This window comes from Apis cerana, linkage group LG3 (assembly GCF_029169275.1).
Source record: "Apis cerana isolate GH-2021 linkage group LG3, AcerK_1.0, whole genome shotgun sequence".
In the NCBI taxonomy this organism is placed as follows: Eukaryota; Metazoa; Arthropoda; class Insecta; order Hymenoptera; family Apidae; genus Apis; species Apis cerana.
In genome coordinates this window covers 3,446,869-3,466,223 of record NC_083854.1, presented here as the reverse complement: position 1 = coordinate 3,466,223, position 19,355 = coordinate 3,446,869, and the positions used below count along the sequence as shown (strand labels likewise).

The following is a 19,355-nucleotide window of genomic DNA, read 5'->3' as shown; positions in this document are numbered from 1 at the left end:
AAAGGTATGTTTACACGTAACATTAAAACTCATAATTTTATCTTATTTATTCAATTATCCTAGTTGTTTATGATTGAAATTATCTCATGATATTTATAAAAAAATATTATTCTTTTTCACACAAATTTTTTATTAAGAACACGAAAATATATGTCATTTAAAATAATTTTATTTATAATATACAGTATTTTGATATATTTATAGAGCATCTTTAAATAGAAATAATTATTAATAGAAATAAATACAAAAATTGACATATAAAAATGTTAGTAAATATTAGTAAAAATTTACGTTATTAAATTATAAACAATTTAAATTTACATTAATTAAACAAAGTAAAAATAGAATGAAAGAATAGAATAAAAGAATTATTTTATTTCTCATAAACTCTTATTTCATTTAACTTCAATTATATCTTAATAAATAAGCTCCATTTTTGTATGTTAATTTTTATATTTTAGTCTTTAGAATCGATCCTTCAAAGATGTCCGACAAATATATTAACTTTCTATTCATGTTTTGTATATTATGTGCTATTATATATTACATCTAAAAATTGGATGAATATTCTTTTTTTTATATCTAACTTTAAAGAAAATTTCATAGCAGCAGAAATAGTTTTTAGAACTATTTCAAAAATATCCGATAAATATTTTATTGCAGAAGAACCTATTAGATATTCTTAAATTTTTGAGAAACTTGAAAAGAAGAAAATTGAATCGATCCCTACATCATTCGAAATAAAAAATTGTTGTTCATACAAATTTAGATAATTATATATATGTATTCATATTATTTTATTTTATATAAATGTATGTATATTTGTTGAAATAATTGAAAGATATATAAATTATTATTACAGAAAAACAATAGAAATTACCATAAATAGATTAAAATCAACATTCTTTGAAAATGTTCCGGATAATAATGTTGAATTGGATGTTGAAAATATAGAAAAAAAACTATAAAAAAAAAGAAACTCAAAGTTAAATTTGTTTTTTAATAACTTCGTAGAAGTAAAGTAAAACATAGTAACTTATTTTATTATTTTTTGTTATTTAATTAATAATTATAGTTATTTATAATTGAAATTATTCTTTTATTATCAGTTATTGAGAAATGTCATTTTTTTTATAAATAGATAATTTAATAAAAATCAATATTATAATTTGGTTCATAAAAGATGTTCACAAAGTATATTTAAATCAAATTATATATATAAAAGTTAATTATTTAAATAAAGAAGTTGGTAAGGGAATACTAAATTAATCATTTAAATAAAGAAGTTGGTAGTAGAATATCAAATTGAATGAGAATTAATTAATACAGAAAATGTTATTCATATATATATTGATAATATATATTATCAATATTCATCACATTTAATTTGTTTTTCACAATAAAATATTTTAGATTTACAGGATAAAGTAATTTCAAAAAAAAGAACACAGGTATAAAAAAAATATATTCGCATATTCTTGATATCTTCTGCCATTATTGAATTCATGTTCAACGATGGCGGATGCAGCAGAACTTCCCGGCGCTTCCACTCAAAAAATGTCGTCAAAACTTTTAAGGCAAAAAGCACAGGAATTTTTAACTTCAAGAAAACATGCAAATAATTTAGTAGATATAATTTCTCAATGGGATGTAAGTACAAATTCTAAAACCATTTCAAAATTCATAAATGTATCAACTTTTTAAGGTTATGTCATTTATTAAAATTCCTGATCACTCTATCAGGAATCCACTTTGTCTTGTCTACTTACGATAGAAACAATATTTGTCGAAGTTTTGAAAAGAGGTGACATGTATTTGCAGCGTACAATATCTCTTACAATTTCAGGTATGTTAAAATTTATATATAAAATTAATATTTTTCAATTAATTGTTATGTGTGTGAACAATATTTAACATTTTCATTCATTTTTAAATTTTATGGTAAGAATTATAAATTTTTACATGTATAATACTTTGTGAAAAAATATTTTGGACACAAAGTTAAATGTAAAGATATATATATTTTTGATTTTGTACATGCTTAAAAACATGGAATAGCTTTTCCATAAGATTTATGAAACAGAGCCAAGTCCTGAAGCAAGATATATCAACTGGTTGAGAAACTGTTACGAAGAAATATGGGAAAAGATACTTACATCAATGGAAAAATGTCGACCTGCCATTCAATTACAAGCTCTTACTACTGCTATAAAACTTATGGCTGAGGAAGGTAAAAATCCATTGGAGCCAATTGGCAGTTTGGGATATTATTTTCCATTGCATCGGTTAAAGCCCATTTTAATGAAATTGCTTTCACCGGAGAAGGACAATGCTGGTTTAATATCTAGATTTCAAGAAATTATAGAATATCCTGATGCTCTTTATTATACATGGAAATGTCTTCCATCTCTTACTCCAAAAAGACAACCACATGAAATTTATATTAAAAATTTGCTTGAACTTATACATAAACTATCACTGCCAAAGGAAATTGAAGGTATAAATTAAATAGATTATATTTTATTATATTTAGAATTAATTTCTAATAATTGTATTACAGAAAATGAGATGTCTGAAAATAAGAATTTATTGTGTAAACCACATCAAGGTAACAAGGATATAGATATTATGCTTTTTTTTATATGTAGTTAATTTTTATTTTATTTTTAATTTAAATATATATGTATTTTTTTCTAGCTACTAAGAATTTTATATGGGATCAAGCTGGAGCAAGACGTGCATTGAATAAAGTCTGGGCTTGTGTCATGCATTGGGAATTAACACCACAATTACATAAACAATTATTAATAGTTCTTTTAGAAAGAGTTATGCCACATTTAGAAAAACCTGTTTTATTAACAGATTTTCTTATGGATTCTTTGGATGCAGATGGACCTATTGGTTTACTTGCATTGCAAGGTGTATTTTTACTAGTTACCAAACATAATTTGGAATATCCAAATATTTTTACCAAACTTTATTCTATGTTTGAACCAGAAATTTTTCATACAAAATATAAAGCACGTTTATTTTATTTATCCGATCTTTTTCTCAGTTCAACGTAAGTGCTTAAAATAGTTAAAAATATTTTGTTTTTATAAATTATATAATATATAATAGTTAATTATATAAAAATATATATATATTCTTTTTTTTAGACATTTACCTGAAGCATTAGTCGCTGCCTTTGCAAAAAGACTCGCACGTTTGACTCTTGTAGCACCACCTGAAGATATTCTTATTATTTTACTTTTTGTTGGAAATCTTTTACTTAGGCATCCTGGATTAAAACGTCTCATTGATCATCCACAAGGTGGAGAAATTTCATCAGAAGAAAATAATTATGCAGGAGATCCATTTTTAATGGAAGAACGAGATCCTTTATTAAGCAATGCACTTCTTAGTAGTCTTTGGGAAATCAAAGCTTTACAGTGGCATATAGTACCAAGTATTGCTAGTGCTGCACGTTTCATTCGCGAACCTCTCCCTTCTGTAGAATATGACATGGCATCAGCATTAGAACGTACTGGAGGACATTTATTTGATAGTGAATTAAAAAATAAGGTTAAAGATATTATGTTAACATTTGAAAGACCCAATTCTATGGCATTACCAAAAGGTGAAAGGCTATTGCAATATTGGCAATTAACAACAATGCACTGACTGGCGATATTAAAATTATGCATTATATATGCATATTGTGCAATATGCATTGTTATCAAAAAGGGAACTGTTTTTCAATGAAAACGCAAAGAAAATAATGCTAAACTTTTTGCGTTTTTTTATACATTTAAAAGGTAGTATGAAAATATTGCATACTTTTGTATTATTTAAAATCTAAAAATAATTGCAATGGAATTGATTCGGCGTACATTATTTCACGAACAACATGTAGATATGTATTTTTAGATTTCCAATCATGCAGCTGTCTAGCACAATAGCTACTCGTGAATGCTATGAATTCTGTTAAAAAAGTCATTTGTATGCATGAATGTGTGATAATAAAATGAAAGATATTTTAATTTAATAGTCACCCGTGTTTCATTTACAATAATGTGTCTACTTAATGTATATCATATAAATAAACATAAGTAGACTTCAAATTAAAATCGTATCATGGTACAATCTCATATTTTTAACAACTATTGTGAAATAATCCCATATTTTACTATATATATATATATTTAAATAAGCCCTCCATTATTGCTAATTATTATGTATAAAAAGACCTATGTACATAATTAGAAATATTTAATCTGAGATAATTAGAAGTATTTCATTTATATCTATCTTCTATTCTCCAAAATCTGTAATATAAGTAAAATTTATATAAAAAATAATTTTTTTTATAATATCATTAATATCATATAAAAATTATTACAAACCCATGTTAATTGCCGCCATTCATCCTCATTCAATGTATGCTTTATTTTCACTAAAATATTTGCTGGAATTTCAGGAGGTGTTATTGAAGTATATTCTCCTGTAGTCATAATATATTCTACTTCCAAAAGTTCAGCTACTGTTGGTCGTGCTTTTGGATTATGTTGAAGACATTTTCGCATTACATCAATTAAAATTGGTGGTGAAAATATAATTTTATTACCATCTTCTGACAGAGTTTTAGGAAAAGGAATATTTAAGTTTGGATTAGTTATAGCATTTACTTTAGCCCATTGTGATCGAATATGATGAAATGGTGTATGACCATATACTAAACTATACAAAATACATCCTAAAGACCATACATCTGATTTAAAACTTATCTGTAAAATAAATATTTGCATATAATTTTTCTTTTTAATCTCTATTTTTATATATAAAAAATTTATTTTTATACTTTATATTTAACATTCTGTGTAGGAGAATCTGAATTTCCACCAATATCCATTAATGCTTCTGGACTAATATAATTTAAAGTTCCTATTGGACAATTTTTTACAACAGATGTCATATCAGCATTCATACTAGAAGCAATTCCAAAATCTATAAGTTTCAATCGTCCCCGTACTAATAAAAAATTTGCTGGTTTTAAATCAGAATGAATTACTCCTAAAGAAAAATTTATATGAAATAGAATTATTTATATATAAACTATTTAATAATATAAATGATTTTTTTACATTAAGATATTTACCATTATCATGTATATGCTTAACAGCTGTTAACATTTCTGTCCAATAATATAAAATCATTGTAAGAGGAATTTGTTTTTCTTGAGATGTTGTTTTTAAAAGACGACTGAGATCAGTATCGCCCATTTCCATTACTACATATACCATTGGATATTTAATTTCACTAAAATAAAATTTCACTAAAAAACTTGAATTTAATGTCAACACATATATATGTATAATATATATTTTTGCAAAATAATTTCTTACTAATCAAACATTTTAACAACACATGGTGCTTGTAATTTATGTAACATTGAAATTTCTTCTAAGCAACCTTGTGCTGAGTCCTTATCCATACGATTAAGATTAACACATTTAATAGCACATAACTCAAGAGAAGATAAATCTTGTGCTCTTAAAACTTCTCCACTCATACCTTGACCAAGTGTACCCAAAATTAAATACTCTTTTCCTTTAACAAAAAGAGTTCTATTTTGCCTAGATTTTGGAATATTAGATGGCATTGAAAATTGTAAATTTAACGGATTATCTATAACTTTTTTAAATTCTTGGTGTTGATTTTGACTACTAACTTCTGAATGTTGATTCTGATATACTGATTTTATAGTTTCTTTATTGTTTTTGATACAATGTGGAACATGTTTATTTGATATTTTATTTATTGTTTCTTTATCTGATAACTTATCCTTTTTACTTTGATTATATATTTTTTCTTTTAATTCCATATGTTCAACATTTTCTGATGTATCAAATATTTGTTTTGACAAATCTGTTTTATTTAAATTTTCACACGATGATTTATTTTGAATTTTAGGTGTTTCTTCATTTACCTTAGGAAATTGAGATCCTTGTAATAAATGTCTATTATAAGCATCATTTTGTATAAAACTTCTTGTGTCTGCTAAAGGTTTTCTTAATTTACTTCCTGTATCGAAATATCTAAAATTATATATATTTATAAGAAAGATAAATTAATATTAACAATATCTAAAAAAATCACATTACATTAATATATATACCTTGGAGTTTCATTCTTTCCTATGCTTGATGTAAAGTAAAAAGAATTTTTTGGAGTTTGCATAGAATCTTTGAAATTAATATTTTTGTTCTGTAATGGAGTTTGTTTTATATTATTTTGAGACCAATGAGATGAAACTGTTAAAGCTAATCCATGATCTTTAGATGTTGGATCTGATAATTTATTTTGTGGAGTTTGAATAATATTTCTACGAGAGAAACATGGATCTGGATGTATAGAATTAGATGCATGTTTTAAAGGAGTTTGTAACCATTGATCAGTAGAATTTACAAATGTTCCTGTATCTGATATTAATGATTTACCCTTTGAAGATACATTTTCATGATGAATTTTCTCTTCACTTGCTACGGATATTAATTTTTCTTCTACTGATTCTAATGCTTCCTTTTTGCAATTTATATTCTGTAAATTATGCATTCCAAATTGTGATACCTTTTCAAAATATTGAAATGTAGAAGCAATAGATTCAGTATTATTGTTCATTTTACAAGAAGTTTGTTGGTCTAAAAATTGATCCTGAGTCAATTGTTCTTTAATTTCTTCTTTAATTTCTGTATTAGTAATGTATTTATTTTTGTGTTCAATTTGTGAAAGTTTTTCTTGTGCAATAGTTTGAATATTTAATTGCATTTGATTTGAATGTTCACATTTCACATTTTCATTTGTCATATTATGTTCATATTCATGAAATGTTGATTTAATTTCAGGCTCACATTCTATACTATTATTAAATGATATGGATTCTTTACAAGTTTCTTTTAATTTATTAGATGTTACATTAAGCAAAGATAATGATTGAATTGAATCATGTTCAACATGATCATCTTGTGGTAAAGGTTGAGGATCATCAAAATCTGATTCAATATCAGAATCTTGTGGTTTATCCTCACTTTCATCATCATCGCTTTCACAAAAATGTAATAATTCTTTTACTCGTATTGGTTGAAATTTTGGACGTGAATTGGTATGATTTTGGAAATCCATGTTATTTAACATAAGCCTGTCATTTGTTGATAAATCTGACATTTCAAAAAAAATATAAATTTATTCTTCTTTTAATTAATTTTAATTAATTTATATTAGTAAAAAAAATAATAAAGATATGTGCATGTAAAATATATCACTTCAAAATATCCAAATCTATTAGAATAATTGGATGTTCAAAGTGATGTCTAATATATCTAAAAATTATTAATATGTCTTGAGGATGAAATAAAACAAAACAATTGTAATTATTTTCACTTTGTTGATTAGCAAGCATTATCGTATTTATGATTGTAAAAATCACTTGATTCATAACATTCAACAAATAATTCTTGAATGTATTAATAAAAATATAAAACACATTTCATTAAATATCATCAAAAACACTTAATTTTAAAAAATGTATTCATTAAAATTCATAATTAATTTTTATAGTTTTAGACTGTTTGCTTCATATTATACTGGTTTTTCGTTTACGTCATAAAATTCAAACTTCAAACATGAACGCTGATTGGTTAACGTTAACAGTGTTGCAATATATAACTTTATAAATTTAGGGATATTTTTCAGAACTGAATTAGCGCTTTTACGTAAATTGATTGTAAATATACAATTCATAGTTAACATCAAAAGGTTTTTTTTATTAAATTAATATAATGAAATTAACATAAAAATAATGTTTTTTAATATTTTACATAATGACATGTTACAGTGTGTTATGTTATATTACAATGACTTATATTTATATTTGACAATAAATTGAAAGTGTATGATATATAATAGATGACTGAAAAACAATCATTGATTTTAACATAAAATACAATTTCTTTACTAATACATATTTTTTAAATATTATAAATGCTTAAGTTATGAATAAATTTTACTTTGCTAAAATTTTAAAAATTAACTATTTTGAAATTTCATATTTTACAATGAATTTAAAATTTGTATGCAATTATTAAAGTAGATAAATATACAATGTTGAAAATCGATATTGAAAAAATGTGAGAATATACATATCTAAAATATTCAGAATATATATAATAAAATGAAAAATATTGTCCTTTTTTCCATTTATGTATCTTATTTTTAAATAATTTTAATTTAGTTTAAATATATTTGTTTAAAAAAATTATTAAGTTTAAAAATACATAACTTATTTGGTTTAATACAAATTTTGAACACTTGTAATAATCATAATAAAGAAAAACAATTTTATTGTACTATATTAAAATATGCATTATTATATTATTATTTGTAATATATATCATACTTAGAGAATTCTGGAATTTTGTTTCTGGTCACTAAAAATTGCATATAATACATTTTCAAAGAATTGCAGTAAAAAACAAGATTTTATAGAATAATATGCAGTCTTTACTTTTAAATTTGCTTTATACTCTGTTTATCTGAGCTTAGTTTTTATTAAGGTAAATTATGTATAAATAAATTGCTTTTTTGTAGCTTACTTAAGATTTAAATTAAATTATATTTAACAAATTAATTTATGTATCGTTTTTTTTTTTATTAAAAAAACGACCGATATTCGTTGCTACTTGCTTCTCTATTTCGAGATCGATCTTCATTTGTATTCTAGGAATTACTAGGAAGCAATCACAAAGATGCAAAACATTTAAACAGGCATACTTCATCATTATTTTGCATCTTTAGTCCCTAGTAATTATGTTTTGTATGCATTTCATTTTTGTTATTTCACTCGACCAGAATTGATATAACCATACAAATATGATTTTTAACAAAAAGAAAATTGTTACTAAAGCTGAAATAAAAATGAACATGGCGCTTGTAAACATTGGCAGTTTGATATACCACTCTTTAATCTTTTCGGCATATAAATACCGTGGAAAAATCCGAAAAGTATCGAATGCCATATTCAAACTTTTAGTTACAAAATGATCAAACAAAACGATTGGTATTTCAGCGCCTTGCTAAAATGTGTAAAGATCAATATAAAAAATAATATTTTATTTAATCCTTAGGGACGAAATTAGGAATTGTATTTTAAGTAATGAAAAAATGTTCTAGACTATGTTGCAATATTCTTAACGTTTTCCATTATTATAATTAACAGCTCGCAATGGTGCTTTAAATGTTGATGCAGATTGTTGTTGAAACTGATATGCTAGAGGATGAATTTTAAAGCCATATAACCTGTAAAAAGATCATTTTTTGTTTTATATAATTTTATTAGAAATATAAATTTATTATTTTAAGATTCAAATAAATTTTTATATGATTTTTGCAAAAATTTTTTAAAATGAAAATTATTTTTTATTTCAACTTACCTAGGTACAAACTGATTTGTTGGACGTTTGGGTCTATATTCTGGATGAACCATGAAAAGCATATGAGGAAATCCTGTTCCAAAATATGCTCCATCTGTGTGATGATGTCTAGAGCTTTTTGGTGTATAAACATCCATACATTTGGGACAATAACTTTTAACCATTGCTTCTCCAGGAACATCACTAAGACCCAGAGGCAACATAGGTTGGGATTCACAATATACACGTGGACAATAACCGAAATCTCCGGATTGATATTTTTCAATCATTTGAGCAATACCACGATTAGTAAGAATGTAACGTGCATGAATTAATCCATAAAGTAATTCTGCTGCTTGTTCAATTAATTCAGATTGGTTTGGATGGCCATCCAATTCATCATCTACAGAATAAAAACAAGCTTAAAAGTACTTTGATATTTTCTGGCAAGATATAAATAATATATTTACCAGGTTCAAGATCAAGAATCATATCTAATGCTTGCCTATAATGTGGTACTTGTTCATTTAGTCCGGTTAAATTAAACTTATCCTGGATATAATCTTCATCAACCTATAGAAATATTGTAATTAATAATTATAAATTATTATTATTTATAATACATGAAATTATACTTATACGAAATTATCAAATTTTATAAATTAAATATCATTCAATATTATTTAAAAACAAAACATTATGGAAAATTATAATGAAATGAAATTCATTTAAATAAACAATTCCAAAATCTTTAATTACAGAAAAATGAGGCATGTTAAAATATATACAATTAAAATCAAATATTATGGTAACAAGAAAATACTTACTTCACAAAAAAATTCATTTCCCCTGAGATTGCAAAACCACGAAATCCAGGATACCTCCTCAGAACTGCTCATTTTCCTATGAATAAAAAAATGGAAGAAATATTTTTCTATCGATATATAGAGTAAAAGTGATCACCGCGATAAAAGAGCGCAGGATTCGTATATAATACGTAAAGGTACGTGCGCAAAAAAGTTCTCGAATCTCCGTATATTATGCACACATATATACGACGTCAGTGCTTAGTGTACGCCTGGCAATTGGTTAGAAAGGCGCCAACGAAAGGCTAGGTATGGGGAGCTGAGAGTGAGGGGAGCAAATGGAGTTTTCACTTTACTAGGCAAGATGCTCGACGTTACAGCCTATCCGGCAGTTCACCTACGTTTCCGTGGTCATTGCTGCTTCGTCAACTGATTTTCAAATACGATGTACAGTCCGACACAGCCAGGAAGCACATTACTCGAGAAAAAACCTTGTAGGACGAATGAAAACCCAAAAATAAACAGCCTTTACGGCTTACCTTTTGGTGCTTTGATTAGCCACGCTTGCTCGTCCCAATGATGTAGATAGCGCTGTCGTACCCTTATTCTATCCGCCACCTTCCGGCTTCTTTTTATAAATTTTTCTTTTATTTAAATATTTTTAATTAAAAAATTTTTTATATAGTGCTAATAAAATTTTAGTACCTGTCTATTGAATATTAATATCTATAATAATAATTTTAATTAAATTTTTATACGTATTTTCATAAACAATTTTTTCTCTACTTCGTTGACCAATGAACGATCAATGTATTTCCAATACACTACTTTAGCCACAAATTTCCTATGTTTTATTTTAATAATATTTATTTAAAAACAATATAAATGGTCACACCATTTTTCTATTTTTTCTTTGGATTTGTTGAAAACTTGTTTGACAATCAAAAAGATTTAAAAGTGATATGCATATTATATAGTATCACATGACTTGTATCCTAGCAACTTTAAACAACATAAAGTTAACAAACTTACTAGATACAATTTTATGTTGCAATTATGTTTTATATTTAATTACAAAATGGTCATTTATTATATATGAATTTGTACTACTATATTCAAGTTTTATACGATATTTTATATATTAATTATATTTCTGGAAAATATGATATTGTGAACTAGATATCATAAAATTGATATTTTTATTATGCATTATAAATTTATAATCAAAATAAAAAATTATAATTATATATGGATTAAAAATGTTACAATTGTTTATAAAATTAAATAATGTAAATAAATAAATAATATACAGTTAAGTCATTAGTGAATAATTAGGTAAAGCTAGGTGCTATTTAGAATGTAAAAGGACAATTTTATCTACAATTCTTATCATTTCGAATAATTATCTTAAAATTCGTTATATAGAAAAATAGAATAAAATTGATTATGGTATGTATAATCCTCTAGTTATATATTTTTTTATTAATATTATGAAGTATTAATCTGTTTGTTTATAGATGCATATGTGGTTTTGGTTTGGAAACAATTTAGACAATTTTTTTTTACCAGGATATAATGTCGCTACAATTTTCAGTTTTTTTTGTACTTGTTTAGGTTTATTTGCAGTTGCAATATTATATGAGGGTATGAAAGTTTTACAAATCAAATTACAACAAAGTACAATAAGCTTTTTACAGAAACAAAGCCCAAGAATATCAGAGAATTCTTGTTTGTTGTCTAAAATATCCTCAAACAACATTAGAACAAAAATTTCTTTACATTGGTATCATTTATATTAATAATTTATGTATACATTTTTACAAATTTTTAAATTATAGGAACAAATTGATGTTATTATAAATTAATGTTATATATTATTTTGCTGTTTGTAGTATACAATGGTGTATATGGACTTTCCAAATATTTCATTGGTTTGTACATACATTTCTTGGTTATCTTTTAATGTTAGCTGTTATGACATATAATGTATATATCACTATTACTATTGTGCTGGGAGCATGTCTTGGATATTGGATATTTGGTCCACAACTTATAGAACTTAACATGAAACGATTTTATAAAAGACAAATATTATTAGACTGTGATAAAGAATGTGCAGGTAAGATTTCAAATTTGTTGAATATATATATATTATTGTATGTATATATATATATATATATATATATATATATATATATGAAATATATATATATATATATATATGAAATAATATTTTAGTATTATTATATAATTTTTAGATAATATAATACATAGTCAGAGACATGAATCAACAGTTTCTGTTGTCGCAGATCAATTAATAACAGAAGCTACTGTTGAAGTTCATATACCAAGAGATGCTTGAATCAAATTATATATATTATTAAAAATAGTTACCATTGTTTGTTAATAAGTAAAGTAATATTTTGTTTAAATATTTTATACAATAATATTTTGTAATATTTTGTATATTTTATACTTAAATTAATTATTTGTTATATATAATTTATAGTAAATTAATATATTAAAAAAAAATATTTTAATATATTTATATATTTTTTAATAAAAAATACTTAAAATTCATTTTTTATATATAAGTTTTTGATCCAAAAAATATATATTCTTCTTTATTACATCACAGTTGATTATTTTCTTCAGATATTTCTTCATCAAATAAATTGTCTGTAACAACTATTATCAGTAGTTAAAAAATGCTATTATATATTATATGCATTTTTCGTTGTTATATGTGATCCACAAAGCCAACAAAAATAAATATTGCAATGAATATATTTCATTTTATTATATTCATCTATTTTTTCAATCATAGTTGAACAATTTGGACATGATTTAGCATATTTCTGTAAATAATATTACATTATACAACTATTAATATAAAAAATAAAAATAAATTTAATTACTCATAAAAATATCAGGACACAATAAGAATTTACTAAAACAAGTAAAATAGTAATTTATTATGAAAATTTTATAAAAGTAATTATTGATATTAATATCTTTCTTTGTTGTATAATCATATAAATCTTAGTTTTATTTTGATTTTACACTTTAAGTGTTAAAAATTATTTTTATTAAATTATTTTTATATGTAAATTTAATTTTTATTAAACTATTTTTATTTTGTAAATTTAATTTAATTTAATTATAATTTCATTATTTTAGTTTAATATTACATTGTAAATTTAAGATATTACATATGATTTTACATATGATATAGAATATATATAATAGAATATATAGAATAGAATATACATGACATGCAAAAATAAATAATAATTTATTAATTTATTATATACTAAAAATAATTACAGATTTTTATAATTAGCAAAGATAATTTAAATTATTAAAATTATATATATTATATATATATTAGTGTCTGAATATTTTTTTAAGTAACTGAGAATATAAATTATTATAAATTAAGAATATAAATTATAATTAATAATATGTAAATAATAATATAAATAAATTAAATGTTTATTTATTGATAAAATTTAATATATACCTTTAAATATTCCTCTACTAAAAATTTTTTTGCAACTAATTGAATTTGTTTTATGCCATATTTTTTTTGTAATAATTTTTGTTGATATTTATTACTATTTCAATATTCTTCAATAAAATTTAATATATTACTTGAATTCATAAAACAAGGTTCTGCTCCATGATATACCTAATACATCATATTTAAATATTAAGATGCAATCAATTTATTTTTTTTAATTATAAATTATTATACCTTATAGCAAAAAATATGATCATATTTACTACATTTTACTAATGTATCATCATTATTTTTTACAAGTGGATATTGACATAAAATTCTAGGACAAAAGATAATATCTTTCATATTTCTTAATGTCACATTTAATAACATATTTTCATATCGTGAAAATGATTTTGGACAAAATTTCTTAATTTCATTAAATATAATATTAAAATTACAACTTAAATCAGGACTAGAATATTATTTATATTATTTTCACTATTTTTATAGATATGTATATATGTATACAATCTTTGCAATATATGTGATTACATTTTTATGTTTTATACAATGTTTATCATAATATTTTTTAAAACATATAATACACTTAAAATAATTATTCTCAAATTCAGTTTCTTCTTTATATTTATCATAATCTATTAAAAATTTTAATGAAATAAAATATAATGTATTAAATTTAGTTCTAACATCACTTCCAAATGAGGAAATTAATTTAAAATAATCTATCATATCATGATATTTAATGTATTAATTTAATTTTAAGAAAATAAAGAATATCATTTTTTAAAAATTCAAACCATAAAAACAATATTTCTTGATCTTTTATTATCTAGTTATATTTCATCTAATTTTTGACAAATAAAAGATATTTGCCAAAAAGAAAGCCATGAAGTAATAATATAAAAATTTGGTGGTTTTTTTTACTTGGATAATCAACAGTTAGTTGAAAGTAGATGGTAAATGTTTGATAAAATAATTAGAAAATGAATGAAAATCATCCTCATAAATATTTTTAAGTTTTAATAAAACTTCACTCTCATCAATATAAGGAAATATATTATAATAACATTCAATTATATCTTTTTTACTACATGAGAATTCATTATAGTTATAAATATTTAAAAGTACTAAAATTTAGTTTTTTTGTTGTTTCCGATTATTAATCATAAATTGTGATATTTTTAAAATTTTTGAATTATTTAACTATGTAAGTATAATATTTATCATTTATAAAATTTATGAATTGAATTATGAAAACTAACTTCAGATTTCATGAAGCATTATTATAAGTAACATAGATAATCACATAGATAAGAATATAAACATATATATAGTTACTCACAAAATTAGAGATGCCGGATGGATATGGTACGCTACCCCTTCTACTATTAAAAGTGATCCTATTCCCCTATAGCGAATAATATACCGGAGAATACGTGACGTCATATTATCTTCATTGTCACTGTGACATTAAAAAGTATGTCATGTGATACGATGACGTATGATGCGACTACATGACTTTTGTTTAATGTCGTAATGACAATGGAGATGTCATCGAGATAATATCCTCCGATAGAAATTCGCTACAGAGAAATTGATTCATTTTTAATGATAGAGCGGTTAACAATCATGTTCATTTAGTAACATAGTACAATGTGTAATAATGAAAATAGTGAAAAAAAACATGAAAATAAATATAAAAAAAATATCAAAATATATTTATTTTATGATAAAAATTATATTATATTTTTAGAAATCATTTCATTATATAAGTGTAAATAAAGTGAATTTATTATAGTGAATATAATAATTATTTTATTATTTATATACATAATAATCATATATGTTAAAGTGAAATTATATTTTTATTTTTAATTTTTAGTCAAAATCTTTAATTTTTAATAATTGATAATTTTTTTTAAAGAAAAAAATGAATATTTGTGTATAAAAATTAGTAATAAAATTATATATAATTAAATAATAATATCAATAAAGTTATAATTATAATATGTATTATAATATAATAATAATATATGCATTATATATTACATTATATATATTATTTTACATAATTACAATAATTTAATGAATAATTTAATATTAATTGATATTAATATAATTAAATTATAGTAATAAAATTATATAATATTGCCAATATAAACAATAATCAAATGATTTATTATATTTATTATATTGTGAGGCCTTATAGCAGCAAAAAAATAGAATTCATTGAATCAATTATAAAATGAAATATTTTTATATTTTGAATATAATTACAAATCCTATCCATTTTTTATTTTTAACAAGACAACTTCAAGCATTTTCCTTATTTAATATGGTTTTATATTTTGTTATTTATGTTTTGTTATTTATTTTTTTTATGTTGTAGTGAACTCTTTTTATTATTTTTTATTTTCAATTTTACAAAAGTCTTTTCAAATATATAGTTTTATATATAATTTTTGCAAATAAATATTCATTTCTTTCTTGTCAGAAATTGTTAAAAATTTCGGTAAAAAAAATAAAAATATAATGTGTTAACAATAAATTCATTTTGTTTATAATGAATAATTAATAACTTCGTATAATCAAACGGTTTTTATGAATAAGCATATTATGATTATAATTTTTATACATTATACATTAAAAACTGTCACATATCATAATTATAATTTTTATTATAATTTTAAATTTTTATAAAATATCTTTTTTAATTAGTTTTTTATAATTTAAATACATATTATATAAATTTTAATTTTAATATATATATTATTTAAATATAATTATTTGTAATTATAAATATATAATTATTTAAATAATTTTTAAATAACGATAACAATATATTTATTTAAGAAATACAATTTTTCATTTTTTATTTGCCGTTATTTTTTTAGCTTATCACGCTGACAAACAATTTGTAATTTGCAATTTAAAATATAGTTCCGTCTTTAGAAAATATACAGTTTTGTAATAAAAAAACTCTATGTAAGTTGTTTAATTATTTTTAATTATTAAAATGTTTATTTTTATAATTTATTTTTAATATAATTTTTAATTATTAAATGTATACAATTAAAATATAAGAAATTTCTGTTTATATACAATATTATTAATTTTCATTTGTTCATATCATAAATTTGTGAATAAAACTATTATAATTATTTTATATTTATTTATACATAAAAAATAATGAAACTTTAATTATATAATATTTAAAATAATAAAGATATAGAATAACAAAACGATATATATATATATATATATATATATATATAAACGATATATATATATATATATATATATAGATGAAGACTCCTTTAGATTATGAAAAAGATATAGGTTAGGTTATACGTGTATAAAATACAATTTAAAATGAATGAAGAATCATATTTCAAGAAAATGGCAGAAGTAGAAGCAAAACATACTCTTCACAGTGGTATTTTTCATCCTGTTTTACGACAATGGCAATCGCCAAATGTAGAGATTACAGTTAATACTCTCATGTATCCCATTTTTATCTCGTAAGTAAAATTACATCATTTATACATATGTATATGTATAGTAAACTTATTACATGTTTATAATCATTTTTATAATCACTAAACAAATACTAAAGATGAAATTTAAAATATTTATATATTATTAAATATTTAAAATATTAATAAAATAATTAAAATATTTAAAATATTATGTAATATTTGTATTATTTGTAGTTTTAGATTATAATAGAATTTACAATATAAAAAATAAACATTAAATATAAGAAAATATTTCTGATTGATCAATTTGAAGGACTATTATTTTTAAATAATTAGTGTTTATTTTTTTATTATAAAATTATTTTATAATAAAAATAATTCTATTATAAGAAATATAAAAAATATATAATAAATATTTACAATATATATAAATTCTTGTCTTTAATAATTTATTATATATGAATAAAATAATTATAAAAAAATAATAAAGACTTATAATTTTGTCATTATATATGTATTACTTATATATATATTATTTACATAAATCATATTTTTTAAAATTAAAAATTGAAAATTTAATTTATATCTTAAATTTTTTTATATAAAAGAAATATTTTTATAGTGATGAACAAGATGCTAAGGAACCAATTCCTAGTATGCCAGGTGTTTATCGATATGGCATTAATCATTTACGAAAAATGTTACAACCATTAGTTTTAAAAGGATTACAATCAATATTATTATTTGGAGTATCAAAACATCTGAAAAAGGTAACTTTTATAAGAAAATTTTAAAAAAATTTAATAATAAAAAATAATTTTTTTAAAAGGATCATATTGGAAGTAATGCAGATAGTATAAAAAATCCCATTATTAAAGCTGTACCATTAATAAGAGAATGGTTTCCAAATTTATTAATAGCATGTGATGTATGCTTATGTCCTTATACTATTCATGGTCATTGTGGAATTTTAAATGAAGATGAAAGTATAAATAATAAAGCTAGTATTGAACGAATTTCTGAAATTGCTCTTGCATATGCAAAAGCTGGTAAGATTACATTTTTTTATATATAAGTAATATATATTTATGGTATTAAATGTTATATATTTAAAAATATATTTAATAAAGGAGCTCAAATTGTTGCACCATCAGATATGATGGATGGAAGAATAGGTGCAATAAAAAAAAAATTAGCAGCAGCAGGATTAATGAATAAAGTTGCAGTTTTATCTTATGCAGTGAAATTTGCATCAGGATTTTATGGACCTTTTAGAGATGCTTCACAATCTGCACCTAAATTTGGAGATAGAAAATGTTATCAATTACCTCCAGGAAGTAATGGATTAGCTGCTAGAGCAGCTGTTAGTATTATTGAATTTTAAAATTATCTATTTTCTATTATTTTTTTTAATATTTACATTATTTTTAAATAGATTTTTTCTTTAGGCTAGAGATGTTGCTGAAGGAGCTGATATGCTTATAGTAAAACCAGGATTACCTTATTTGGATGTTGTTAGACATACAAAAGATGCACATCCAGAATATCCAATGTTTGTATACCAAGTTTCAGGAGAATATGCTATGCTTTATCATGGTGCTCAAAATGGTGCAATAAATTTAGAAAATGTTTTAAAAGAAGTTCTTTTATCAATGAGAAGAGCAGGTGCTGATTGTATTATAACATATTTTACACCATTAATATTAGATATGTTGCAACCAAAAAGCAAATATTAGCATCATTAATGTGATTAATATTTGGTGTAGGAAATAAAATATATTTATAAATTTTATTATTTATTATTTCTTGAAATATAAAAAAATTTCATGATTAAAATAAAAATATCGGAAATTAATGATATTATTAAATTATATAATTAATTAAAGTAAATCCTGTTATATTTTATCATATTGCATCAGACAATTTAACAAAAAATCGAAACAGTTGTGTTAAAAAAATTTTTATCATTTTTATATTTTTTAGTCTAAATAATAAAATTATCAAATTAAATAATTATTATTTTCAATTTCTGATGCTTTTGATATAAAAATTAATGTTTTTTCGAAAGAGAAAAAATTGATAATTTTATGGACATTTT

At 22.1% G+C, this 19,355-nt stretch overlaps 5 protein-coding genes and 1 pseudogene across 16 annotated transcripts; 3 read left to right on the top strand and 3 right to left on the bottom strand.

Moving 5' to 3' along the window:
• The first annotated feature begins 1,267 nt into the window (after positions 1-1,267).
• LOC107997052 (nucleolar complex protein 4 homolog B) lies at positions 1,268-4,027 on the top strand. 2 transcript variants are annotated; one of them, XM_017055393.3, is made up of 6 exons: positions 1,268-1,650; positions 1,744-1,846; positions 2,084-2,497; positions 2,561-2,608; positions 2,698-3,061; positions 3,159-4,027. In XM_017055393.3, the coding sequence occupies exons 1-6, from the start codon at positions 1,516-1,518 to the stop codon at positions 3,661-3,663; spliced, it is 1,569 nt and encodes a 522-aa protein (XP_016910882.1). In that variant the 5' UTR covers positions 1,268-1,515; the 3' UTR covers positions 3,664-4,027. The 2 variants fall into 2 exon arrangements, with proteins under 2 accessions (XP_016910882.1, XP_016910883.1); XM_017055394.2 differs by having other exon boundaries at positions 1,511-1,650; positions 1,706-1,846.
• Positions 3,993-7,631, bottom strand: LOC107997051 (dual specificity protein kinase TTK). The gene is made up of 6 exons (XM_017055392.3): positions 6,158-7,631; positions 5,385-6,077; positions 5,138-5,298; positions 4,841-5,052; positions 4,386-4,766; positions 3,993-4,307 (listed from the first exon to the last, which is right to left on the bottom strand). Exons 1-6 carry the CDS (start codon positions 7,201-7,203, stop codon positions 4,287-4,289), a joined length of 2,514 nt encoding a protein of 837 aa, XP_016910881.2. The 5' UTR covers positions 7,204-7,631; the 3' UTR covers positions 3,993-4,286.
• Positions 7,632-7,781: 150 nt separating this feature from the next.
• Positions 7,782-15,164, bottom strand: LOC107997055 (casein kinase II subunit beta). Of its 6 annotated transcripts, none has more exons than XM_017055397.3 (5): positions 15,121-15,164; positions 10,274-10,349; positions 9,917-10,019; positions 9,468-9,867; positions 7,782-9,333 (listed from the first exon to the last, which is right to left on the bottom strand). In XM_017055397.3, the coding sequence occupies exons 2-5, from the start codon at positions 10,343-10,345 to the stop codon at positions 9,225-9,227; spliced, it is 684 nt and encodes a 227-aa protein (XP_016910886.1). In that variant the 5' UTR covers positions 10,346-10,349; positions 15,121-15,164; the 3' UTR covers positions 7,782-9,224. The 6 variants fall into 6 exon arrangements, with proteins under 6 accessions (XP_016910886.1, XP_016910887.1, XP_016910890.1 ...); XM_017055398.3 differs by having other exon boundaries at positions 9,468-9,849; positions 15,121-15,145; XM_017055401.3 differs by lacking the exon at positions 15,121-15,164 and adding an exon at positions 10,792-10,877.
• On the top strand, positions 11,112-12,832 carry LOC107997056 (protein SLC31A2). The gene is made up of 4 exons (XM_017055404.3): positions 11,112-11,701; positions 11,770-12,035; positions 12,145-12,371; positions 12,511-12,832. The coding sequence occupies exons 1-4, from the start codon at positions 11,699-11,701 to the stop codon at positions 12,612-12,614; spliced, it is 600 nt and encodes a 199-aa protein (XP_016910893.1). The 5' UTR covers positions 11,112-11,698; the 3' UTR covers positions 12,615-12,832.
• LOC107997058 (E3 ubiquitin-protein ligase RNF14-like) lies at positions 12,787-14,951 on the bottom strand (annotated as a pseudogene).
• A 142-nt stretch (positions 15,165-15,306) lies between the features above and the next one.
• On the top strand, positions 15,307-19,049 carry LOC107997050 (delta-aminolevulinic acid dehydratase). Of its 6 annotated transcripts, none has more exons than XM_062072205.1 (7): positions 15,307-15,397; positions 16,673-16,763; positions 17,175-17,299; positions 17,880-18,027; positions 18,087-18,306; positions 18,388-18,620; positions 18,706-19,049. In XM_062072205.1, the coding sequence occupies exons 3-7, from the start codon at positions 17,178-17,180 to the stop codon at positions 18,991-18,993; spliced, it is 1,011 nt and encodes a 336-aa protein (XP_061928189.1). In that variant the 5' UTR covers positions 15,307-15,397; positions 16,673-16,763; positions 17,175-17,177; the 3' UTR covers positions 18,994-19,049. The 6 variants fall into 6 exon arrangements, with proteins under 6 accessions (XP_061928189.1, XP_061928188.1, XP_061928187.1 ...); XM_062072204.1 differs by having other exon boundaries at positions 15,307-15,552; XM_062072203.1 differs by having other exon boundaries at positions 15,307-15,552; positions 17,100-17,299.
• Positions 19,050-19,355: the final 306 nt, after the last annotated feature.